This window comes from Megascapheus bottae, chromosome 16 (genome assembly GCF_031878675.1).
Source record: "Megascapheus bottae isolate mThoBot1 chromosome 16, mThoBot2.hap1, whole genome shotgun sequence".
In the NCBI taxonomy this organism is placed as follows: Eukaryota; Metazoa; Chordata; class Mammalia; order Rodentia; family Geomyidae; genus Megascapheus; species Megascapheus bottae.
Genome location: NC_143524.1, coordinates 9,572,289 through 9,598,301, shown reverse-complemented (window position 1 = coordinate 9,598,301; position 26,013 = coordinate 9,572,289). Strand labels below are relative to the sequence as shown.

The 26,013-nt window shown below is 54.0% G+C and overlaps 1 protein-coding gene across 5 annotated transcripts; it reads right to left on the bottom strand.

The window, feature by feature from the left end:
- Window positions 1–394: 394 nt before the first annotated feature.
- Window positions 395–25,153, bottom strand: Cnot12 (CCR4-NOT transcription complex subunit 12). Of its 5 annotated transcripts, none has more exons than XM_090347668.1 (12): window positions 25,056–25,153; window positions 21,982–22,090; window positions 19,752–20,391; window positions 18,223–18,292; window positions 12,616–13,968; window positions 8,424–10,534; window positions 2,965–3,340; window positions 2,617–2,767; window positions 2,368–2,495; window positions 1,508–1,665; window positions 1,177–1,249; window positions 395–826 (listed from the first exon to the last, which is right to left on the bottom strand). In XM_090347668.1, exons 2-11 carry the CDS (start codon window positions 22,073–22,075, stop codon window positions 1,189–1,191), a joined length of 5,142 nt encoding a protein of 1,713 aa, XP_090203794.1. In that variant the 5' UTR covers window positions 22,076–22,090; window positions 25,056–25,153; the 3' UTR covers window positions 395–826; window positions 1,177–1,188. The 5 variants fall into 5 exon arrangements, with proteins under 5 accessions (XP_090203794.1, XP_090203795.1, XP_090203797.1 ...); XM_090347669.1 differs by having other exon boundaries at window positions 21,982–22,093; window positions 25,056–25,143; XM_090347671.1 differs by lacking the exon at window positions 25,056–25,153 and adding an exon at window positions 22,661–22,676 and having other exon boundaries at window positions 21,982–22,093.
- Window positions 25,154–26,013: the final 860 nt, after the last annotated feature.

Here is a 26,013-nt window from a genome sequence, read left to right as displayed (position 1 = left end):
CGAGGGGTTTGAGAGCACCAGAGCTTAATTCTGGGTGTGTCCTGGGGAGCATTTCCAGAAATATTCAAGGGAGGAGAGAGGAAAGACCCATTCTGACTATGGGTACAGCCTCACCCCCAGTTAGCCTGGGGAATCCATATGAAAGAGAAGGGGGAGAATGAAAAGGACTGGAGGCATAGGCTCCCTTCTCTCTGCTTCCTGGCCTCCAAGAGAGTCTTTGCCCCGCCACCCTCCCTGCTGCCATGGAATGAAACCTCTGAAACTAAAGTCTTGCTCAGGTATTTCATCCTAACCATGAAAACTTGACTCAAAGGGCTAAAACTAACATTTCCCAACTCCAGCCTGAGAATGGGTGTGGGTGCAACAATCACATCCCAAAAACCTGGGCATCACCAACTCCCAAAAAAGACTTTATTGTTTCAAATGTCATTGGTCTCCGTGGGGCACCTGGGGGTGGGGGGAAGAGAAAACGAGGGGTGGGACTTGGGTAGGGCTCTGCCCATTACAAAAATCAAAGGCTTTTTATAAAAAATGCTATAAATTGGTATCAAAAGAAAACCCAAAGGAGGCTGGAAGAGGAACAAGAGAAGGAGAAAACAGCAAAGGAAGGATCAAAACCTTCAACCACTAGTGATGGACTCCAGGCTGGGAGCGGGGAAGGGGCTGGGAAGGAGATACAAAGTGCATAAATGTGCCTCCCAGAAGCTCCTCGGAGGTGCGGCAGAATGGAGGCTGCAGCCTGGGGCCTTGGCAGGGCTTCCAGCCACCTTCTTGCTTGGGACCCCACAGGAGCAGGCACTGCCTGAAACTGCCAGGTGGGAAGGACCTGCAATAGGGAGAGATGAGTAATGGTCACAGGAAAGACTCCAGACTTCAACTTCCTCCGCCCATCCTGGCTCAGTCCATCCCAGATCTGGAAACTGAGTCTTGTCTGGAGGAATGACTTGGGGTCCCAGGGAGCAGTCTGGTGAGAAAGCGGGTCCCAGCCCCGAGGATAGACTTAGCGGAGCCAAGGGACCTGCCAAATCTCTGTGCTTGGCTCCACTCACTTCTTTCCAGCCTTGTACAGACTGTAAAGCGGAGCTAAGGTCTAGAAGTGGACGGACCAAAGGCCTCTGAAGTTCCCCACTCACTCCTGAACCCTGAGCTAGATCCAAGCCCCAGCCATGTCCTCACCTCAGTGACTTCTCAGACCTTCTTCTTCTTCAGCTTCAGGGCTTGCAGCCAGTGGGGCGATGAACCTTCTGACCTAGAAGGCAGGGTGCAAAGGTCCAGAGGGCAAACTTTAGGGAAAGTGAACTAAGAATGCAAGATAAGAGACAGAAATCTGCCCTCCAACCACAATGGCCATGGGCCCGGCTGCAGGACTAGAATTCCCACATCACACACAGCCAGCTGACATTACTTGACTGTGAGGCACACAATCTCTACTCCCAGCCTCGCTTTCCTCCAGTAAAGCAGGGCTTCCCCACTTTACCTCAGGGATGTCCAGAGTTCAGTCACCTACCCTGAGGATTTCTCTGGCTTGGGAGGTAACGCAAGAGGCTTGCCCAGCCCTGGGACCTTGCAAGACTTGGAGCGCTGGACCGAGGACTCCTTCTGGCTTGACTTATTCTCCGCTGGCTCCCCCTCCTCAGCCGATCGGTTCCTGGAGCGCAGCTTGGCCTGATAAGGATGTAAGGGATTCAGAGTCATGCCTTCTCTGGAGAGGGCCTCACACCAAACTACATAATCTAGACCCTTCTGAGGCCCTCTCCTGAAAACTTAAAGACAGATCTTTCAGATCCTCAAAAAGACACAGCTGAATTAAATTCAGTAAACTGGGATGGAAAAGGCCAGGGGTGACTTTCCACACCTATGCTTTTGTTCATCTGTTCCCTCTACCTGCAAGGTCCTCTCCACAACCCAACCCTCTCAGCCATCTCCCATGGCCACCCCAAGTCTAAGAGCAAATGCTTATCAGAGGTCCTGACCAGTCTACCCTCTATCCACAGCACCCCACAATAAGAAAGTGACTCCTCCCTCTGCAATGCCCAGCCCATGTTCTGCCTCCCAGATGACACCTACGCTTCTCCCGTCACTAGAGCAAATTATAGGCATGATTCCTGCCCCCAGTTACCACTGACAATCTGGTACAAGAACAACCTTGTTGTTCTTCCATTTAGCATCCAGGAGGCTAAAGGGGACTTCCAGGGCCCTCCTTGGAGAGCAGATAGAGAGGAGGAATAAGAGAGAGGACTAGAGGAATGGATGGACAGATAGAGGGATGGACGGATGAACACATATATGGATGGACAGCTGGCTGGAAGGGAGGCAGGGAGGCAGCAAAGCTGCCTCAAAGAGGCCAGATGACTGATTAGATGGTACCTTCAGAGCCGATGGGCTGAGGCCAGGAAACAGGTTGACTTTCAGGCCCAAGGACATCCGTGTCCGCCGGCTCTGAGGCTCCTCTACTACCTCCTCATCAGAAGATGGCACCTGAGCGGTCCGTGGCTCTGCCAAGGCCAGGAAGTACATGTCACATCACAGAGGACATTCCGGCCATCACACATGATCCAGATCACATGCGTCCAGATGGCAACACACTCACACCATCAAATAATCCACAGACCCTACCTGTGGAATCCTGGAACAGGCGTGCATCCGAGTCTGCTGCCTCCGAAAGGCCCAGGGTTCCCCCCGGCCGGATGGCTGGAGCCCGATGCCCACGCTTGCGCCCCAGGTTGGCACGGCTCCGATACATGGCACTGTCAAGGATTTCTGTGTCCTGCATGAAACACAGGCAAAATCACCGCCATCACTGCCCCCTGGTCCTGTCCACTCAACAGAGGACTCTTAGCAGTTCCCACAGCCCCCACAGCCTGTGCTCTGCCTCCCAGACTGAAAGCTCCAGGATTGTGGCTCTGGCTTCCTATACCTGGACAATGGCCTCACCTCACCCTCCCCTGGGCTCACTCCACTCACCTCGATGAACGAGAAGTCCTGACTGGGGCAGCTGGGTGGAGGACCTTGCGGGGGCCGCCGAGGAATCAGGGTCGGGGTGGACCCCTGTTCTTCCTGCCTGGCCCTGGCTGAGTCCCAGCTGCCGTCCACCTCTTCTGTCCGGCTGGCTTCACCATCAGGCTGGGGCCTCCAGGATGGCAGTGGGTCCCTGGCGGGCAAAGGCTCTGGGGACTCCTCTTGGTTAGCACCTGCTAAGGTTCCTTCCTCCTCTAGCAGGGCCCTAAGGCCTGAGGCTGCTGACTCCCTTCGGGCGGCGGCCTTCAAGCTGCTGGCAGCCAGCATCTCCTCCAGCAAGTCTTGGGAACCAGAGGGTGGGGAGCGGGCCAGATACCTGGGGCTGTAAAGAGGACAGATGAGAGAACAAGGTCACTAGTCCGGGAAGACCCCCTCTGTGGCCTGAGGCACACAGCACACAGGGAAAGGGTCAGACCAGAGTACAGTGGGTTCTAATTCCTAACTCAACACTTCCCATAGCTTCAGTATCTTTCATCTGAAATGCTTGGAATCAGAGGAGCTTGGGAATCTCATTTTTTTTTTTCAAAATTTGGGAATAGATGCATGTATATTATATGTAATGTTGTATGTATATTGTATATACTACACATGTATTTAGACATATAAGATATAGACGTACAGTCTTGGGGTTGAGAGGATTCAGTTCTTTTTCCTCCATGGTATTGGGGTTTTAACTCAAGGCCTCACACTTGCTAAGGAGGCGCTCTGCCACTTGAACCATTCCGCCTGGCTGATGGGATAGGAAAGTTCCTAAACCTAAAACACATCTATCTCTCATCTACACCTTACGTATGTAGAGAGCAAAGACAATCTATAGCTCCTGGCAAGGATGCCACCAGGTCTGGAAAATCTCAGCTGTGCTGACCACTGTCCCTGACCCTCACACTTCCTGGCATAAGCCAAGAACTGCCCATCTGCCTGTCCAGCCTGCAACCCCGCTCTGTATCTCATCTCTGTATTCCTCCTAGAGCACACCCAGCCTTCAACTGTTCCCTCACCTGGGAAGATTTCTCCACCACCCCCCAGCCAGCACGGCCCCCCAGCTCTACATTCAGCTCCTGCTGTGGCTCCATCCAGCCCGTGTCCGCCCAGGCTTCAGTCCTGTGATTCTCTCTATATCCACTCTGGGAGAAAGTCAGGCCCTTTTTGTCTTTGCCCCCAGCGTCTGGCCCAGGGGCTAGACAAGCAAATGTGTGCTGAGTCAATGAGAAGCAGAGTCACCTTGGGCCTCAATATGGCTTCTCCATCTTCTGCCTGGGGCTCCCCATAGCCCAGCACAAACGTACCCAGGCAGGCAGCACCGTGCACGCTCCCTATCACATAGCACTCAGGCTGCCACACCCTGAAACACACACATACCATGGGCAGGGCAGGTGTGTGCTGGCAGTGCCCACCATGCCCTCACACAGCACAAGCCACAGCCTGACACACATGTGTGCACACACCCCACCTGAACCACGGCAGAGGGGCAGGAAAGGCTGGCAGGCAGTGCCTAGAAGCCAGGCTACTAAACTCCCCGTGGTATTAGAGGGAGAGGAGATGAGGCAGGTGAGTCAATACTGAGCCGGAAATAAGGGCAGTGAAGGGAGAGAATGTCTGTGTCAGTCTGTCTCCCTACAAGCTGCTGACAGATGAAAATTAAAGCAGTGTGGGGAGGGAGGGAAGGGGCAGAGAGGCAGTGACTTCAGCACAGAAAAGCAGCAGAACTAGGAGCAGCGCTGGCCTGTGGCCAGAGCAAGCTCACCCTGAAGCCAGCTTAGAGTCAGGGGAGGATGTGGAGAAAGAGGACGAGAGCTAGGCCCTAAGCTTGTCTCTGGTTGGGACAGAGGGGCCAAGGTTAAGCTCTGTAGCTTGACTGTTAGATGCACAACCAGCCTGAGGTGAATGGAAAGACTACTTGAAACAAGAGCTGCCACAAGCTACAAAGGCAGTGGTCAGTGGAGGGAGCTGGTTAGGCTCTAGGGGTAGCCAAGGAGAGGACAGCCCTAAAGAACCCACCCCAGACTGAGCCATCACCCCATCAAGAACTAACTGCTTTCTTAGCCCTGAGAAAGCCCAGAACATCAGTAACCAGAGACCTTCATGGAAAGAAGCAAAAAGAAATTAGGAACCTGGGTGCAAAACCCTGTTACCTCCCCACACCCAGGCTCTCCTCTCTTCTGCACCAATGACTCAGTCCAAAGGTTACCTGTCTGCTGGGCCTCAGTTTCCTCCTGGATAAAATGGGGACAATGAAAATACTTAAAATTTTGCTGGGCCTAGTAGCAGAGCCATGTGCCTAGCATACAGTTAGCACTTGACAAGTATACAAATTATGAGAATAATTCTATCCTCAGCATCTTCTACTACCTTTACCCATCCATCACCCAGCCTCAGACTTGATAATAACCCAAGGAAGGTTGTAGACTGGCCAGGTCCTCTCCAGCTTTCTGGTATCTGAAGCTCCTGGGGATGTGGAAGAAGGGAAAAGAAGGCCTGGACTAGGAATTGTGTATCTGAAGGGACAGTAGCTGGCCTTGACTTTAGGGAACCAAGGAGGGCTGAGGCCTGTAGAGACAGGCAAAACCCACAATCACATGCTGTCAGCCTCAGTCCACTCTTCTCTGGCTGCTTCCCTGTCAATGAGACGAGAGACTCCATGGAATCTGAGGGGCTTCTTAGAAATCTGTAAAGACTCCAAAGCAGCTCGGTGACTTCTGCATTGCTGATCCAAGGCTGACCACAAGACTGGAGCAAGGAGAAGCCCTGCACGACATTCCTACCAAGACCAGGAGGGAGGGGACCCATGGGAGGGGCCCAAGCTATCCTCACGCGGCTCACCCTCTCAATAGTCCAGCCAATGGTTATCACCACATGAGGATGACAAAAATGGCCCCGAGGCATCCAAATTTCCAAAACAGATATAAAGACAGGGACAGAACACTGCTCTCAGTGTCTAGCCCTCAGTGAGCAGGCTTCTGTCTGTTGCTTTTGCATGTCGTTACCCTTGTCCTCATAAAAACCCCATGGGAAAGAGCAAGTACACTACTCCCAATTTCCAGATGAGGAGTGGGGGAGGGAGGCTCCCTGAAAGGAGAAGGCACTTGTCCAGAGGTAGTGAGAGACTCAGGACCCAAGACCAGAGGGCAAGCTCAAAGCCAGATACTCTCACCAGATACTCAACAACTCCTGGTTACAAAGGAAACCTTCCATTTTTCCTTCAAAGAGGAAGTTCCATAGCATAGAATTTCCCTCTGTCAGATGCTCAGAACATCAGCTCCAGGGACATTGATCAGATTAAGTTTTGAGGAACCCTGAAGCTGAGTCCAACTTCCAGGTCTTAAGTTGCACCAGTAGACACCGGAAATCTCGCCCTGTCACAGAGCACACAGCACTTTCCAGCCCTAAGTTGTTTGCTACAGCACATCTGGGAAAGCATGAAAGAGTACAATCCACATGGGTCCCCTCCAAGCCAGCTGTTTCCTCAGTTGTGGAGGAGGGCAGCATTTTCTATGCATACGAGGAGGTTCACCTGCACAGCATCTGTGCTAATCCCTGAGCTCAGGAAATGTCAGAACCAGCAGCACACCCAACCATCCCAGCCAGCCTCACCCCGACAGCCTGCACACAGCTCCCTCCCTCCATCCTCAACCAAGGGAAGGATTCAGCTCTGCCTTCTCAAGGGCCACTCACTTGTCCTAATCACTAGGAGAAGGTGGAAGATCCCCACCCTCTCTCCTAACCAGCACAACATGGTGGCAGCACCTAAGAGTGGTTGATAGAAACAAGTCAGAATGAGGTGTTGCTGAGGGAGAGAGTCACGCTCTCTGAACCTGCCCACAGGAGGGGATCAAAATCCTCTGCCCTGATTCACAGGGCAGTTGTGATGATGGGTGAGTCAGATATGCAGATGAGCCCTGAGATCCATGGACCTAGGAAGAGAAATCTAGAGACTCTAGGCTGACTCCTCTCTTCCACACCAGGAATCTTACAGCTGGAACCCTGGGCTCAAGCCTAATTGTTGAAAACTGAGGCTGAGTCCAGGACTACAGGAGTCTCTTGCCTTGTTGTGTACTTGTCTCACACTGGCAGTCTCCATCACTCCTTGTGCCCTTCTCCCCCCCCACACACCCCCAATCCTCTCAACTGCCTGGATCCCCAGAAAGCTGGCCCTACCCTCCCCCTCCTCCCCCTCAATCTCAAATGCCAATCCAAATCTACCCAGAGCCTCCCCAGCCCCTTCCTGGTCACCTCCTGCTCTCCTCCCGCTACCTCAGCCCCTTCCACTTACAACAGCTCCCCACCCAGCACCTCCTTTCCTTCCTGCACCACCAGTGGGAAGCACTCACTTTGATGCTGGAAAACTATTTCTACTCACTAAAGCAAATAAAACCAAACCTCTATGGATATAGAAATATTACAGACACAGACGCATCCCATGACTTTTTCACACCTTTTCCAAAAGGGGTGAAATCACTTCTGTTGGGTTTTAGAACACCTAAGCCATGAAACGGGCTGTTGCTCTGGAGAACTGTTTCAGAAACTTAGGGGCAGGAGGAACTAGGTCCTGGGAGCCAGGAGCCAGGCCCTAATAGCTAATAGCTTCAAGTTCTCTAATTGCTTGCGTCTTGGCTCTGTGACAGGGAAGGAAGAGACACCAAAATCCTAACCACCAGTGAGCGCCAGTCTACTCCTGGCTGCGGTGGCCAGGAAGCCAACACAGGGTGGTCCCTCTGCTACCTGCAAAGCAGCTGCAAGCCCTGTGGCTGTGTTGCAGAGTTCTAGAAACCACCTTGGCAGACCACCTCCCCCACAGGGCCACAACTCAAGCAGCACCAAGAAAGCCTAAAGCAGGAGCTGGCCAAGAGTAAACACCTCCAACAACCTTACACCCAGCCTTCAAAGAGGGAACTCAACTTGCCTGTATCTGTTTCATAGTCCAATTCTGCTGTTTACACAGCCCAAGTAAGCTCCATTTTCCAAACACTGCAGATCCATGGGAAACACCGGGTCTTTCTTCCTTAGCATTAGTTCCCCTTTCTTTTACCATACTGGGATTTCGACCTTACACTTTGCTAGACAGGTGCTCTACCACTTGAGTCATGTCCTCAGCCCTTTTGCTCTAGTTCTTTTCTGAAGAGGGTCCTGCATTTTGCCTGGGCTGACTTAAGACCATGATCCTATGTGTGGTTTATACAGCTGGGACAGCAGGCACGTGGCATCAAGCCCAGCTTTTTATTGGGTGAGAGGAGGGTCTCATAAACTCTTTGTCCAGGCTGCCCTGAAATACTGACTCTCAACCGCAGCCCCGGAATAGCTAGGGTTGTTACAGGTAAGCCACGACACCTAGCCAAGACTCCACTTTTTTTTTTTTTAAGGAACCAGTGTGCCTTCCCTCCCGCCCCCAGCTAGATGGACTGTCTTACCTGGCTCCAAAGCCCGGTGTTCCTCCTTTCTGCACTCCAGGGTCTTCGGGGTGGGTCTCGGAGGAAGGTGAGGTGCTGTTTTCACCAGGGCTCTCTGGTCCGCTTGTCTGGCCCACTCCTAGCTCCCTGGCCTCCAAAGGGTCTCTAGCCACCAGACCAGAGGACAAACTGCCACTGTTCCTGAGATCACCAGGGTCCACCTCTCCCACCCCATGTTCCCGAGCTTCACTTGGGACCCCACAGAGCTCCGTGGTTTGGAGCCCCAAATCCTGGGCCCAATCCATCTGCCCCACTCCGCATCCCCGAGGACTTCCAGATACCTCCAAATTTCTCAGACCCAGATTGTCACCCCAGTCCACTTGGCCCACCCCAAGCTCTCTGGGCTCTCCAGGGCTGCAGCTGGCGCCCGGGGCCATGTTTCTCAAGCCAAGGTCAGGTGTCCACTCTGCCTGTCCCACCCCACGCTCCCTTGACTTAAGGAATTCACCAGCCTCCACACCTGACCAGTCAGGCTGTCCCACGCCACTCTCTCTGGCCTGGCTGTCCTCCCCTACCTCCCCCGCTCCAGCCAAATCTCTGCTCCTCATCCCAACATCGCAAGTCCAGTCTTTCTCCCCAACTCCCATCCCCCTGGGCTCTTCAGCCCCGCCAGCCTCCAAATGGCCGGCCAGGCTGTCTGACCAGCCCATCTGCCCCACGGCATTCTCTTGGGCCTCGCTCGAGCCCCTGGACTCCACACAGCTGGATACTTCCAAGTTCCTAAGACCCAACTGGTCAGTCCAGTCCACAGCCCTGGACATGGGCTCCTCGGGAGATACAAAGTGACCACCTCCCATCTTACTGGATGGACTCAGGCTGGCACCACTCACTCTGTCAGTGCCAATGATGCCAAACTGATAGCTCCTCTCCGTGGCCTCGAGGCACAAGTCCCCACTCCAGTCTTGTCGCCTGGGACTAAATGCTGCCTCAGGCTGCGGGGCAATACCAAGGCTGAACTCCCTGTCCCAGCCTCGATTCCCTAGTGCTTCTTCCAGGCCAGCATCACCAGGGCTTTGAGCACCTACGTGCAGTCTCTCTTGCAGCCCTCCAACATCCTGTGTTGAGTCACTGCCCTGCCAGCTGCCCTGGTCTCTCTGCCCAGGGGCTGCATCTTGCACTTGGGAGCTGCTGGGGCTGAACAGGCCCCCTGACTCTGTCCCTTCTGGCAGCCCCGCCTCCCCGCCATTGGCATCACCAGAACTGTCTTCCCCACTCTGTGTCTTCTTCTCAAACTCAGCATCCTGCTGCTGGGCTTCCTCGGGGCTGAACTCTGAGTTCAGGCCTCGAGAACCAAAGCCCCCGTCCTGGGCACTGAAGGCCGCAGAGCCCGCGTCGCTGCAGTAGTCCCTCAGCCATGTGCTCTTCCCAAACTCCAGGTCCTGCTGTGCCATGGCCAGGCTGCTATAGGTACCCAGTGAAGAGTCTCTCTTCTCAAACTCTCGGTCCTGCTTCTCAGCATCCTGGCTGTTGAAGCCACCGTGGTGATCATTTGTCCCCAATTCCTGGGCCTCCTCCTCCTCTGGATCCTGCTTGATGTAGGAGCAGCTCAGTGACTCTCTCTTCCCTAATTCCCAGTCCTGGAGGCTCGTATCTCCACCGTTGAAGGCACCCAGTGAATCTCTCTTCTCAAATTCCTGGTCTTGGCGCTCCGCATCCTGGCTGGAGTAAGTGCCCTGGGAATCCCTCTTTCCATGCTCCCAGTCCTGTATGCCAGCCTCCTGGCTCTGAGTGCCCAGCTGGGCTGGCTTTCCAACAACCTTCTCATAGGCTAAGAGCTCCCCGAGGGCAGAAGCATCACTTGGGTCTGGGCTGGCTTGAACTTCTGTTCCCTCCTGGCCAAGGCCACACGTGCTGGCCCACTCCCTACTGCTCCCCTCCCCAGCTCCTGGCTGGTATTTGCTGGCCCAATCCCTCTCCCCCAGGCTTGGGTCTCTGTGAGGACTCGAACCCCCAAGGCCATAGTCCTGAGGAGCATCTTGAGACCAGCCGGAAGAGGTGAACCTGCTTGGGTGGGAGTCTGCTGCAATTCCAAATTCACTCTGCAGATCTTTCTGGGCCCAGCCAAGGAGTCCCTGGGATTGGGGAGAGGAAAAAAAAAACCATGCAAAAAAGAGGAAGGAAGAATATTTAGTGTCCACCAGAGTGGGAATCAATAGAGAACAAGTAAGCACAGCTCAGTGCCTGAAACCTCCACTTTGGCCTAGGTTGGGACTCTAGCTGTGTGACCTTCAGCAAGTCACTTAACCGCTCTGGGCCCATCCTTAAACAGAGATAATTCCTACTACTGTTAGGAACTAGCGTGAGAGCACTCAGATCACTCAAACAACAACAACCACCCTGATTCAGCATAGCCTGGCACACAATGGGCATTCAATCCATGATCCTATGGTCATGTTTACACCCTTAGGCAACAACCGGGGAGGTGCCAACAGAAATCTGCGGGAAGGAGCAGTCCGGGAAGGAGCAGTCCGTATTTGAGACTGGGGAGGGGAGGGGTGCACATGCAGTTAGAAGAGGTCAAGACCTGGGGTCCCCTCTACTTCTTCTCTGGTGAAGTCAGAGTGGACATGAATACCAAGGCCCTTTCTCCCCAAGGAAACCATGCGGCCTCCCCCCATTCCCGGGAAGACCTCCCCACCCTGGCATCCTGGCCTCAGCCAGCCCAGGGGAGTCAGGAGGAGCCATGTCTAGCACGGGGCTCTCTGTACCCACACCCCACCCTCTCTGACTCACCCTGGACGGCGGGCAGGCCTGGGGCTCAGGGCTTCGGAGCCTGCCAGCCTCGTCCCGCAGCGCTGCGTTGGCCAGTAGCCGCTCCAGGATGGACATGCTGGCCTCCCCATCCCTAGGCTGGGCCATGGCCCCAACACCCCCCCCCCCGCCCTTTCCCCACCACCCTGGGGCTGCTGGGCGCGGTGGGGTGGGTACGGGACAGGGCTGGGCCACTCCCGAGCACCCCTCGCCTGGACCTGTCTGACGACTCCTGCTCCCAGCTCCGGATCCCTGGCCAGGCTCCCTCAGTGCCTGCTGGAGCAGCTGCAGTTCTGGCAGCCCCGCCCAGGAGCCAGTTGAGTCAGCCACGTCCCAGGCACAGACACACCCACCGCAGGAGTCACTTGGGTGTTAACCCCTTCCTGCTCCAGCACCAGCTCCTCCTCTTCCTCCTCCAGGGTCTCCTCCAGCCCCACCCCCTACTAGCCCCAGCCAGGATCAAAAAATAAATTTCACAAGTCACCTGGATCCCAGCCCTTAACTACAGAGGCTTGGCAGAAGGGACACCAGGCTAGGAAATAAGGCCAGGGCACAGGCCCTGTCACCAACTTGCCGGGTACCTCTGCATAAGGCCCTGCTTCCTCCACAGAAGTATTGTACGAGTCATTTAAAAAAAACAAAACTGCACATGGTAAAAATGAACTCTACAATTTGTGGGCAGGGATGGGAGGGAAAAACTGAGAAAGAGCAAGGGGTGACATTTGTCCAAAAAGAAATGTACTCATTACCTGACTTATCTAACTATAACCCCCTGTACATCACCTTTATAATAACCATTAAAAAAAAACCCATTTACTAAACACACGATGAGTCTATCCTTCTTACTGAACGTGTTCTAACTCGTGTTATCCCCAGCATCACTCTGAGGCAAACAAAGCCTTCACAGTGATCCTATTTCACAGATGGGGAAATGGAGGCCCAGTGTGGAGAAGTTACTTGTTCGAGGTTACACCTGGGCAAAGAAACAGCACTTCGAGATGCTATTGGAAGATGAACCCAGGCCCTAAAAGGCTATGCTGGTTTACCTGGTACAGCACTCCTGCTGGTAACAGACAACTGACTCAGAATATGCCATCCTGTCATGTGTCCAACACTTGCTATACTATACTGGGCAAACAGTAAAACGAATGTCATTATTATAACGTCATTATTATTAAAGGATGTGAACACTTAGAATTAAGGGACACTGCCAAGACCACTCAGCTAGTGAATGTTGGTGTCAGGATTTGAACTCACACTAGGATGAAACGCTATGCACTATTCTGTAGATCTCCGCCAGACTGTAGAGCTACAGAGTGCCTTGCTCACCGCCCTATTTAAGTTGAAAGAATCAAGATCAACTCAGCCCCCATGGCCTCCTCTGGTCTGCCCCCGTCCTCACCTCTGAGCAGGTACTCGAGGAGTGTGTCTCCTTCAGCCTGGCGCCGCCTGCGATGGGCGGGGGTGAAGACAAGAGATCATCCAGCCAGCGAGAGCTGCTTTCAGGGCCCACGGGTTCTGGGGAAATCCGACAGGAATCTTGGGCTTCTGTCCTGGGTTGGGTGGTTTCAGCCTGGGCTAGGGTCACTGGCTTCTCCTCCGCAGGCAATGCCTGCCTAGGGTCACAAGTATCAGCAAAGAGGACACAGGGCTGGTCGGAGGGTGCTGGCAATTGTTGCCCCAGCACTGGCTCCAGAACAGGTAGGGCTGCCTCCCTGGTGGTCAGAGGGAAGGCGGCCTCCTGCCCAACCGGTGGCTCCTGGTCGGTAAACCTCTCCTCTGCTTGCAGTAGGAATGTTCTTGGTGGCGACTCAACTGGAGATGGAGGCTCAAAGGGAACTGCTGGGGCCTGGGGCTGACTCTCTCTATTGTCCTTCTGGGCCAGGGAGATACTGGGTCCTTCCTCCTGAACCCAGGAAGTAGGCCTTCCTGGCCCCCCTGGAGCTGCCAGAGTCCCTGATCCCTGCTGGGACAGTTCCTCCTCCCTGCCGGACACAGTCCAACCGCCAGCCTCTGCTGCCTCTGCGGCCTCACTGGCCTCTGTAATGGGGGAAGGAGGAGGGGAGTCCAGCCGCCACACACCAAGACCAGAGGGCCGCGTGGGGAAGGTCCACTCAAAGGACTGTGACAAACTCCAGTTCGACTCTGTCCCACTCCCAAAGGGACGATCCAGGGCTGACTGGCTTCCCTGGGATTGGGGCAGGGCAGCCAGAGAGCCCCCCAGCTTCTCCTGGTCCTGGCTGGGTGGACGGAGCACACCTTCAGAGAAGCGGCGCTGAGCCAGGCTGCTGGGGCGAGGGTCCATGCTCCCCTTGGCAGCTGGCTCCTCCTCAGCTGGAAACGTCCGAGCAAGATCCAGCAGCTCACCTCCCTCAATCAGGGGCCGGGGTGAAGTCGTTGGGGGCCTCTCTGGGCTCTGGTGCCTGGGAACCTTTTCCTGGGAAGGGCTGCTGAATCTGGGGGCCTCTGGGGCTGCTTCCACAGAGACCGCAGGGCTGGGGGAATGGCAGGGGCTCTCATCAGGCATGGCTGTAGTGGGGAAGGCGGGAGTCACAGGGAGACAGGAAGACGCCTCAGAAGCTGCAGGGCTCTGGGTATCTAGAAGCTGTGGATGGCTGGGAGTGTTCTCGTCAGGTGAATGAGGCCAGGGAGACTCAGGGCCTGGGCCAGGCACTGTAGCAGGAAGGCCCAGGCAGGCAGCGCCACTGCCGTCTGACGTGGAGCTTGGGCTTGAGGAGACCCAAGACTCAGAAACCTGCGTGAGAAAGGTCAAGAGCCATCACACACCACTCAGCTGGGCCCCACAGACACTTTGAGTCAATTCTCCCTCATGATTTCACTCTAACGGCTCCCTGGATGGGGAAAGAGGGAGCCACAATGTAGGGAGGCTAGGAGAGAGCCCAGGGTGATCTCAGAGAGAGCTTCACTGACCTTCTAGAGTCACAGAGCCACCCCCCACTTTGGTCTTTTCCCAAGAAAAGGCCCCTCACCTTATTCAATTATGATGATTCTTACCATTTTTCAGAAGTTCAAACTGTAACCACCTACCTAACAGCAAGTTCACCTGAGCATTTCCTAAGAGCCCACAGTTTGCAGATAAAGAACACTTGCTTTACAAAGAGAACGGAAAAAGCAGGCATTGACCATCTGGGCATATGGGGGTAGGCGGGAAGGGGTTGGCCTCAGAGCAGAACTCTAAGCCCAAGAGTATCAGTGAGGGATGAGCAGCACCCCTATCTTGTTCTGTGTACCCACAGGTTCTGGTGCTACCCAAGGAAGCAGAAATCCTGTGGGATTCAGGCTGAGGGCCCAGAAAAATACCTGGCTTCAGTCATCCCACAAATGACTCCTTTAGGATGTCTCCCTCCCCAAGGGTCTCTCTGAGCCCCAGCACCCCCACCTGTTCCTGTAGGCTGACAGCAACTATGTCTACCTCACACGGGTGGGTAAGAACTAAATAAGACGCGTGCATGTGGTCTGTAGGTATTGAAAAACATGGCTGCTGTGAGACTCTGGGGGCCAGGTTCTGGGGGAAAACACTAGAGAATGGATGTGGGCAGGGGAGCACCAGGCCCCTGGCTCTCTCCACATTGCCTGTCCCTAGACAAATGAAGTCCTTGGCTCCATTTTGACCTCTGCCACCTCCTCCAACATACTCTGTCCCCTCCTCACCTACTGGGTCTGGGAAGGAGGATAAAAGAAGGGGGTCTTGATTCTTCCCAAGAACCCTTTCATATTTCCTCATCCTCCCGGCTCTTTGCAATATTCTTATATCAAAGGTATGCCCTGGCTGGAATTACAAGTTCACACCTGTAATCCTAGCTACTCAAGAGGCTGAGATCTAAGGATCACAGTTCAAAGCCAGCCTGGGCAGAACCATTTATGAGACTCCTATCTCTGATCACACACACACAAAAAAGCTGGAAGTGGAGCTGTGACTCAACTGGTAGGGCCCTAGCCTTGATCAAAAGAAACCCAGGGCCAGGGCCCAGACCCTAAATTCAAGCCCCAGGACACACACACACACACACACACACACACACACACACACACACACACACACACGCAAAGTCCTTCCTCATCAGTCTCCTACAAACCTTTCGGTCCTTGAAAATTGTAGCTCCGAGACCATAGCAACCCTCTACCTTCCTAGCACCATTTATAATTCACAGTAATTTCTTTTCTTTCTTTCTTTTTTTTTTTTTTTGTGGGTCATGGGGCTTGAATTCAGCCTGGGTGCTCTCCCTACCCTTGAGCCAAGCCCCACTTCCCATTTTCTAGAGATTAATTGGAGATGAGAATCTCAGGTCCTTTTGTGCCGGGCTGGCTTTGAACCTTGATCCTCAGATCTCAGCCTCCTGAGTAGCTAAGATTACAGGCGTGAGCCACCACATGGCAACTGACAGTAATTTCTGGAGTACAGTTGACCTGTGGCATCCTGGCTCCTTGTGCCTGAGCATCTCATCCCCAGCACTTCCATAACCAAGGTCACAGCCTGGCCCCTACCACCATCATATTCATTTCAAGTGTCCCACTGGCCCATCCTACTTCCTAGCTGTCCTGCATTCTTCAACCCCTCTGGGAAGCACAGTGACTTCCTTCTCACGATTCCCAGGGCCCTCACTCCCTTGCCTGCATATGCCCCCCCCCTCTCTCTCATAGGTTATGGGGCTTGAATTCTGGGCCTGGCTTTTCAGCTCAAGGCTAATGCTCTACCACTTGAGCCACAGCACCACTTCTGGTTTCTTGGTGGTTAATTGGAGATAAAGAGTCTCAAAGACTTTCCTGCCTGGGCTGGCTTTGAACCACAATCCTCAGGCTCCTGACTAGTTAGAATTACAGATGTGAGCCACTGGTGCCCAGCCCCTCACCTCTCTTTTTAACCATTATACTTGCTTTGTATTCAATGCTCAAATCTCTAATTCCATCACATCCTACAACCTAACTGTAGCTCGAGCCCAGCACCGGGGCAGCTGGAGACAAACATGCAATCAGAGTGGCTGGGCCTGCTTCACATTCACTGTTGGCTTCAAGCCGATCCCCAAAGCTGCTCAGTAACCCCATGACACCCCCTCTTCCATTCCCTCCCAGGCAATACATCCAGTCATTCCGTTTACACCTCTCTAGCCAAGCTGCCGGCCTTGTTTCCTGTTCCCTTTGAACAGAGGTTACCAACACAGACTACCTAAGACCTCCCTCACCACCTGTCAGGGAGCCCAAGCCCTCAGCACTGTCCTTGCTCCTGGCTAAAGCCAACCCTTCCTCTCAGGCATCATTGATTTTTTTTTTTTTCCCTTCCCACTGGATCATTCCCACTGGAGCACCAACTGCTCTAATTTCTTCTGCCTTAAAAAAAATTACTTTTTACCATCCGTCTCTCCCAAGCCACCATCTGTTTTCTTGAAAATGTTGCTTAGGTTCACCATCCCGAACCCTCTCCACACATGCTTCTCCTTCACCTTGCCAACTCATTGTCTTGTCAAGGTCACCATTCAGCCTAATTCTTGGTGCTACTGGTCCTTCCTGCAGTCCTGGAGGCTGCTGTGGGCTTGGCTGGGCTCTGCTTGAGCCTCAGGGTTATTCCCTCTCAGCCCCCTTGGCTGCACCTCAGGCCTCCTCCTTCCCGCACTGCCTCCCCTCCGTCTTAGCTACCATCTCTACACTTACAAGTCCCAACACTTCTTCTCTAACTGGCCTCCAATATCCCGCCCTCTGCCTGCCTCATGTTTCTGCCAGGGTGTCTAAAAATGTTTTTGTTTTTAATTTCAAACAATCCCCAAAGCAAGCTCTTCATATCTCCACCAGACCTGCTTTTCCCCCAGCAGTCTCATCTTAGTAAATGGTAACCTTGCTATTTACCAAGGTACACAGACCAAAGCCCTAGAGTCTTCTTTGCTTTCCCTCTCCTGCTAGCAGTCCATCTGAACGTCCTGTCTACTTCACCTTTACATCTGTACAGAATTAACCACTTCTCACCAATGGCCACCTCCAGGGCCAAAATCTCCATTATCGCTCACTTGGATTTTCCAACAGCCACCTAACTCATCCGTGCTGCTGCTTTAACCTCCCCACTCTTAACCAAGCGAAAGCCAAGTGACCTCTGGACAAATAAGCAACAGCCATTCCTCTTCTCCAAACCCTTCCAAGGCCTCTGGCCCTCCCTCAAGGTCCAAGTCCTTATAGCAGCCTGGGAGATTTTAGGCCATGGGGCTCTCTCACCTCTCGCTCCTCTCTATCTCCCATCTCCTGTCTCATCGTAACCCAGACATCTCTGTTTCCTTGCCTCTGCATATGCACAGGCCATTTTCTGCCAAGAATGCACTTCCCCGCACATCACACAGCTTACTGTCCATCCTTAGCAAACAGGGCTTCTCACTGGCCTGGCCCAAGGCTTACCTTTCCAGCTCTCCAAGCCCCAGCCTTTTACACTCACTGCCTATCTGTCACAAGCAAGGGCTCTATGGTAAATTAAAGGACCCACTTTCACATAGTCTACTAGGAAAAGCAGTGTGGAGGGTGAAAAGAGATCAACAGGAAACCTAGAAGGAAAAGGCTCTTTCCTTTCAGAATTCTGAAACAGGAGCCCAGCCAAGAAGGGTTCTGAAGCCAGAGGCTCTGGTTTCTGATTCAAGCCAAGCAAGATGCTTAACCTGGTGAGTTTGGCATTCTCGGTTCCCACGTTTGGATGGACAGTTCCTACAAGGAAAGTTAACATTGCTAGGCAGTGCCCAGCACACACAGGGGGCCTCAGTCAGTGACAGTGTGGTATCTAGATAACTGTAGTTATTGCTAGTAAGGTGAAGCCCCAGGACTGGAAATACACTCAGCCATCTTGATAATCCACTGTACTGGCCTGTAGTGGAGAAATCTTAGATCTTAGAACCAGTCCTTGAGCAAGTCTGCGGGCTTCTTCCTCTCTGTTTTAACTACCAAGAGAGTGAAAGCAGTGCCTACAAGTTCTCAAGCTCTTAAATATGGAGATGCAACTCATAAAAGGAAGACAACTCACGGTGCTTGGTGGCTCAGAACTGGCCGGTTTAGCCAAGTCCCCATTGACAGCCAGGCTGGAAGGGGGGCACCTGTGAGGGAGAAAAGAGACAGAGGCACAGGATGTTGAAGCTTGCTGCACAATCAAAAAGGGGACAAGTACACCAGCACCCAAAGAATCAACACCCCAGGAATTTACTTCCAAGGCCGGCTGGGAGCCATTGGAGGACAGGAAGTTGTGTCATTTCCACAGAGCAAGGGTTCAGGAGAGAGCTGCCGACTCGCTGCCTGCACACACAGCATTAAATTCCTCAAGCTCTTTCAGAGGAAGCATCTCATGAATCCTGACTCCTCAGTGGTTCCCAAGAAGAAAGCACCTCCCTCCTCTGACCCACAGAGGGTTAAAGTTCTCTTCCAGCCAGACAGCACAGCTGGTCCAGGCTGCCCAGCCAATATGGCTGGAAGGACTGCAGGGGGAAGGCAAGGGGGAGGAGTGATTCCCCCCCCACCCCCAAGGCTAAAGGTGTTCTTAGGCACTGCTTGGATGGAGGGAAGGACATCTCCTGGGCAGCAGTGTGACCCCTGGAGCCCTGGTGTGGGAAAGGTGAAGGTGAATTCCAGAATCGAACCACTAGGAGTATTCAGATGAGAAAAGGGCAAGGCTGGAAGGCAGGGCAGAGCCAGACCTTCAGCTTCCCACACAGCCCAAGCTACACTACACTAGTCTCTACTGTAGTAGAGGGAAGGCAGCCTCTGAGCCCAGCCAATGCTTCCACATGGCTCTCCTTGCTTAGAGGATGGCCTGTGTACGCCAAAGCTTCCCCAGATCCACCAAGCTAGCCTCAGTGCCCTGGGTCCACTATCCCAGTGGGGACTGGCACCTTTGCATTGGTGCCAACTCTGAGGAAGTTCACAGTGGGCACATGTACTTGAGTCCTGACTAGCCAAAATCTGTGTAGAAACTATCACGGGTCCTCCTGTCTTCTCTCTCCCTTCAGACCCCTCCCCTCGTGGGCAGACTCTGTGCCCTGCAGATCCTGACTCCCACGCCCACACATCTGGCATACTGCTCTGCCCTCAGGAAGAGTTCACGGTTAAGAGCTCAGGCTCGGGCATCAAATGGTCCTGGCCACTTATTTGAGGAGTCACTTGTGAGCCTCAGTTTTTGCATCTGTAAAAATGGGCCTGACAGTTACAAATTTGAGGTCACAAAGTCTGTTATAAATGTTTATCAACTCTGTGAAGAGAAATGCGATCTTAAAAAAAAAAAAAAACAACTCATAGAGCTTGAGCACAGGGGCAAAGTGCAAAGTGCTTGCCTCGCATGAACAAAAGGCTCTGGGTTCCATCACCAGCCCAGAAAGCAACAAACAACAACAAAAACAAAAAGGAACAAACAAAACCGCCTACAGTGATAACACCATCTGCCAGGGAAATGCCTGGCAACTGGGGTCTGCCTAGAGTCACCACCTCCTGAAAGTAAAGGTCACAGCCCCGACCCAGCCTCTGGCCTTTAGGCGACAAGGGAACACACAACCTTCTAGCCCTCACCTCTCCTCTCCCATCTTGCTGTGCTCTTCCAGGGCCTCTGTTGCAGACTTTGCCGACCCCTGCTGGGACCATCCTGTGCTGAGAGTCTTGTGGTCCTCCTCTCTGGGGCCAGTGGCCACCCCACAGGTCCTGGAGCCATAGCGTGAGCTGCCATCATGGTTGAAGGTGAGGCGGGAACCCCACAGGCGGTCAGGGCTAGCAGGGACCTCCTTGCGAGGCTGCTGCTCCATCTTGGCCAGGATCTCTTCCACGGTGGCTGCTGCAAACCGCTCTGAGGCTGGACGGAAGGGGGCGGGGGCTTTCCGCACGCCCCCAGGGGCAGCACATCGAGCTGGAGGTGTTAAGGGGGGCAGCTCTTCTTTCCCACCCTCCTCTTTGCCAGCCTCTTGGGTGACTTCTCCTCCAGCAGCGGGGGCCTCAGCCGTGGGCCTCGGTGCAAAAGGAAGGGGACGTTTGCTGCCGCCATAGGGCTGGGGTCCTGCCAGCATGTTCATTTTCCGAGCAGATGGCAACTCAGCCAGGGGACCCCGAGGGGGCCGAGGCCCAACAGGCACCAGCAGGCTGGGCTTGGCAGGCAGGGCTGGCTTGGTGGGCAGGGCTCGAGGCTTGGGTTTGATTGGCGGTTTGGCCCGAGGGTCACCTACCAAAAGAAAAGAGTTGGTAGGGGACTGCCAGTGGCAGGTGCTTGTAGACACAAGTCTCAGGCCACCTCTTCTGTGAAGCCCTCCCAGTTTTGTGTACTCATCCCAGAAACATCTTCTCCTACTTCTCAATTCCAAAAATGTTTAGGCCATCCCCTTTTAAGCTAAAGCTATTTATAAACCCTGGTGGCACCTTATTCTCCTGCATCCTCTTTCACACCTAGTACCAAGTCCTACCAAATGAACGAATGAGCAAATGAGCCAAAAATAAATAAATAAAAATCTTGCCTGCTTGGGACCAGGAACAGCTCAGGTCCCAAACTTAGGACATTTTACTACATCTCCAGAGTGAACTCACACTCTCTTCTCTCTCTCTCTCTCTCTCTCTCTCTCTCTCTCTCTCTCTCTCTCTCTGTCTCTCTCTGTCTCTCTCTGTCTCTCTCTCTCTCTCTCTCTCTCTCTCTCTCTCTCTCTCTCTCTCTTTCTCTTTTTCTGACAGTATTGGGGCTTATACTCAGGACCTCATATGGTTACCTGGCCTTTTCTGTTCAAAGCTGGCACTCAACCATTTGAGCTACACCTCCACTTATGGCTTTTTGATGGCTTCAAACCTCAATCCTCAAGATCTCAACCTCCTGAGTAACTAGGATTACAGACATGAGCCACCAATGTCAGGCCATAGTTTATTCTTATCCCAGCTGAGTTTTTTCTACCCTGTATCCCTGCTACCCTTTCTCCTTCCACCCTCCCAGATCTTCCTCCCATATTCATCCCAGTGTATGATCAAGAACGCACTTAAGCTGGGCGAGGTGGCTCATGCCAGTAATCCTAGCTACTCAGGAGGCTAGATCAGAGGACTGCAGTTCAAAGCTAGCCAGCTGAAGCACTAAAAAAAAAAAAAAAAAAAAAAAAAAAACCCTGAGCCTCTTATCTCCAATTAATCACTAGAAAATGGGAAGTGGGACTGTGGTTCCAGGGGTAGGGTGGTAGCCTTGAGCTGAAGAGCTCAGGGACATCTCCCAGGCCCTGGGGTAGGGTGGTAGCATTATACTGAAGAGCTCAGGGACATAGCCCAGGCCAGAAGTTCACGCCCCATAACCCACAAAAAAAAAAAAGAATGCACATTTACTATTGACCTAAGCCAAACAGAAGTAAATCCACAGGAGGAGAAAAAAAACAAACAGAAATCTGCCTTTTATATAAGGCATTCCAATGAGAAAGAAAAAAAAAAAACAACTGGACTCACTCATAGCTCTGGCCCTTCTACAAGAGATTCATGTACCACCACTCATTCAGCTAAGCAAGAGTCTGGATCTGAGTTCAAAATCCCTGAGCATCTGCTCCATTTCTTCCTCCCTTGCCTCAATACCCTCCTCTACAAAGCACGTGACTTGATCCACTCCAACATCCCATCAGCTCTCACTCCCACCAGAGCCAGAGCGATGACGGTCACCAGACACTGAGATGTACTTCCTTACTCTTGCTTGACTACTGTCCCCCCAGACAGAATGGGGGGACAGTTTCTGCTCTTCCAGCCCCGTTCCCAGCCAGACACTACCCCTCTATCCACACCCACCACCCACAATTACCTGGCTCAGAGCCAGCAGGCACCAGCTCCTCCTCCATCTCTCGGGCTGGTGGAGAAGTCATGGCCGTCCTTTCCCTGAGAGTAGACACTTTCATCACATGCGGCAGACCCTGCTTGAGTATGGAGGGACAGAGACGGGCATGAGCTCACAAGAACAGGGACCCAGGAAAGGGGGAGTGAGGAAAGGAGCTGGGCGTTGACAGCAGGCTTAGCCAGCCAAGTTTCCTATTTCTAGCAGAGGCAGCATGGGACAGGAAGAGGGAAACTTGGGGAGGGGACCAGGAAGAGGTCAAGGGAGGTCCCCACAGCCGCTCTCTCAACCCTGCCAAGATCCTCTCCCATTCCTGCCTCCTCATCTCCCAAGTCCTAGAGCTTTGGGAGCCACCTTCCCCCCTTGCTCACTCCTAAGACAGGCTCTCTAAGACACCCCACTTACAGTTCCCAAGGCATTTCCCCTTGGGTCAGGTGGAGAATCTACTCCAGGCAGAGCAAGAAGGCCGAAAGTCTGTGAATCACCTCATGGGAGACGGGAAAAACCCGCTCCTTCCCAACCTGGGGCTCCGCCTCCCCTTCCTGATCACCCTCCCTTTCTGTCTCTCCCCCTCCTTCCCTCCCTCACTCCACAGCTGGGAGTGGCTCCCCCCTTCCCCCCCCATTCTCCTTCCACATCCCTGCCCCACCTCCCTTCCCCTCCGAGCTGGCTCATCCAAACACGGAAAAATAAGGAATAAAAAGTAAACATCTGGAATGCATTTTTTTTTCTTTAATTTCCCAATCGCTTTGGCTTCAGCTTGGAATTTGATGAGGTAAAGCCAGGGCCTAGTCCCGTTACCATAGCAATGGCCTCCCACTGGATTTCCAGAGCCTTGCCAAGGGGAAGGAGGAGTCCGCCCAGGCTGGGCAGGGAGAACGGGACAGGGCCTGAGAACATCCGGGAGGTGGGGGAACTTGAAGGAAAAGTCCCTTCCAGAGAGAGAGAGAGAGAGAGAGAGAGAGAGAGAGAGAGAGAGAGAGAGAGAGAGAGGAGGTACACATAGTGGAGGCCACAAGAATCAGTGGCTATCACTCCCCACCCTGGGAAAGACTCAAAGAGTTGTGAGTTTTGGGGGGTGGGACAACAGAAGAAGAAAATAAGCCAGGTGGTAGCCTCATGGTGGAGAAGTCTAACAGGTTCCCAGCCTCAGCCTGTGACAAGAACCCCTGGATCCCATATGTGAGGGTGCAAAGACCAACAAGTTGTCACACACACACACACACACACACACACACACACACCGTGACTTCTCTAAAGCTCAGTTTCCCTAAGGAGATGGACTCCATGGGACTCTCCCGAGACTGAGGATCAGATCATACATGCAGAGTGCTTAGCACAACAGCAACCACGTACGTAAGTGACCAGTACCAGGAAGACATGATCTCTGTGATCCTGTTCCCTGCCCCGTCCCCTACCCCAGGCCCCAGCATTCCTAGAACATATCTTCCCCACCACCACCCAGGCTCAGTCATGACACCTGTTCCCAGCACCACACCACCTCTTCATCCTGGCTACCAAAACACCCTTCCACCCACAGGGCTCACCCCATGGATCTCCTTTGTGAGGAACAGAGAACCCTGCTCTGGTCAAAAAGCAGCAGCAAGGGAGGGGATTCCAAAATACTTGATTTGTACATAACCCTAAGATAACTCAAACGTCTTCAAACCTGCGCCAGGCCAACCTCAAGCCACCTACTCCAGCTGACTAAGACCACCAATGCCTCAGAAGGGATCCGTGGTGTCCAGTCTTTACCAAGCCTCGAGTGTCCTGTCTTGGACCCCGTCCCAGCTTGTTTGAAAGCTAGAGGAGGGGATGAAAGCTGTGGAGGAATACACAGAGCTGTCAATCAACAGCCCAGCCCACCGTGTGTGGGTGATAAACGTGCAGAGCCAGGCCAAATGTGTACGTGGGGGAGGAGCACATGACAGAAAAATAAAATTAAAAAAAAAAAACAAGGCTGTTTCCTTGTCCTTGAACATATTACAAGGGACACACAACGGGTGGTTTGAAATACAGATAAACTTGTCCAGAATTGGAAATTCTTCTCACATGAGGAGTGGGGTTGGGGGTGGGGGATATCTAAAGGGCGAGCACCTGTGCAAGGTGAGAGGTACACGACTGGAAGGGGGAGTAGGGAGTAAGGAAGGTGGCTACAGAGTCTGACAGGCCTCAGAGCCGTGAAGAGGCCCAAATGACCAACCCTATGGTCTAAAAGCTGCAGAATCTGATCACTCCTCAACCACCGCCCCCCACAGGGTCCACAGGGGCCAAGCGACCCCAGGAGCAAAGACCACCCAAAGAGCTGGGGAGGAGCTAAGCAATCTCAGCTTGGAGCAGGCAAGTGCCCGGTGGAGCCGGGGTGCAGACAGGGTCACCCCTAGGATCTGGGGGCCAGAGGAATAGCATGGGAACTGCTGGACGAGGGAGGGCCAGCAGGACGATGGAACAGCCCCGAGGCAGGGGCTGTCTGGAGGGGCCCCGTGGGGAGCTCAGGACATGGGGGAGGGCGAGAGGGAGGAAGGCGGCGGAGGAGGGGGCGGCGGCGGTGGCAGCAGGCTGTGCGCGGGACGCCAAGCAGCCGGAGAACAGACGTTGGAGTGGCAACGCGGACCCGGGTGGCCTGGGGTGGCTAGAGGGCGGGCCTTAGGAGACCGGGGAGGGGGCTCCAGAGTGTCCCGGGATGGGGTAGGGGAGGCCGGGATCCTTCCTGCAGCTCGGCCCGCCCCCAGCCCCGCCTCGCCCCCTCCCCCCCTGCCTTGGGGCTCCGCCGGCCGTGCACCCAGCACCTCCCCGCGCGCACGCACGAGCTCCCCAGTGTCTCCGCGTCCCCAGCGGCACCCACCCCCCCCCTCGACCCTGGCAAAGTTTCCCGGTGACGCCCGCCCGCCCCTCCCCACCTACCACCACCATCTCAACCGGAGAACCCCCCCCCACCCCGCCCCGGCTCCAAAGCGCCCGCTCCAGCCGGGGCTCCCACCCCGCCCCCGATCCCGGACCCCGCCTCCCCTCCCCCGCGGCACCGCACCGCACCGCGCACTCACGCGCTCCCCCGGGATCCAGCTCCGCTCGACTTGGCGCCTCGACGTTAGTGCCCGCCGCTGCCGCCGCCGCGCCGCCGCCGTCACCGCGGGACCTAGCTGAAGCCAGCCCGCGGGGCCACGCCCCGGGCCACGCCCACAGGCGGCCTCATGAATATTCATGAGGCCGGAGACTCGGAGTGGGAAGCCGGGGCAGCATTCACTCCATCCCACTATCCGTAAGCAGGCGCTGCCCCTTGCTCAATTATTCATGACCTTTGCAAATAAGGAGCCCGCCCCGGGCTCAGACTCCCCGAGAAACTGATGCAATTTACCAAGTGCCACCGAGATGACAGCCTAGAGAGGAGATGGCTTGGGACCGCCCTTCCCATGCCCAGCCGTAGGCACTGATTGCAGTACCATAGAGCGTGGGCAAGAAGGTAGCCTTTGGCGGACTGGAGTGGCTTCCTGTACCTGCCTGGCCGCGCGAACGTGGGCCTCCCACGTGGATAAATCCAGATTTAGAGAAGCCCGTCTGGTAGCTGTTTCTTCCCACCCAAAATATACTTTGCTTTTTCCATAGAACACATGCCCCACCTGTACTTCCCTGAACCCTAACCCCCAGCACTCACACACACACTCATTATCTCCCCCCTCACACACACACTACCCCCCCCCAGGCTCAGGTTTCCACACTCCTGGCTGCAGGGAAAGATAAGTCAATTCTGATTCTATTAACTAAAACCTTGGAAGACCCTTAACTGGAAGGTAATTGAGACTGGAGCCAAGAACTGCCTCGATCTGCCTTGACTAATGGAGTGGAGCTGCGAAAGACTTCCTAATCAGATCAGTGTTCATTTCTAGACTCTCAGGTGGCACATCCTGGCAGAAGAGGGTGAAAAACAATGCTTGTCCAGCCGGGAACAGAACGAGCAGTACCTGGAGATTTACTTCCTGGCTGGTGGGGGGCCCAGCGCTCAGG

Excerpts from the sequence above, each read along its gene's own strand:
- Cnot12 (XM_090347668.1), bottom strand. The coding sequence starts at position 22,075 with ATGAAAGTGTCTACTCTCAGGGAAAGGACGGCCATGACTTCTCCACCA. Across the intron at positions 18,293-19,751 it reads AGCAAGATGGGAGAGGAGAG|GTGCCCCCCTTCCAGCCTGG; the intron begins GTGAGGGCTAGA and ends TCTCCCTCACAG. Across the intron at positions 1,250-1,507 it reads AAGCCAGAGAAATCCTCAGG|GTCAGAAGGTTCATCGCCCC; the intron begins GTAGGTGACTGA and ends CCTGCCTTCTAG.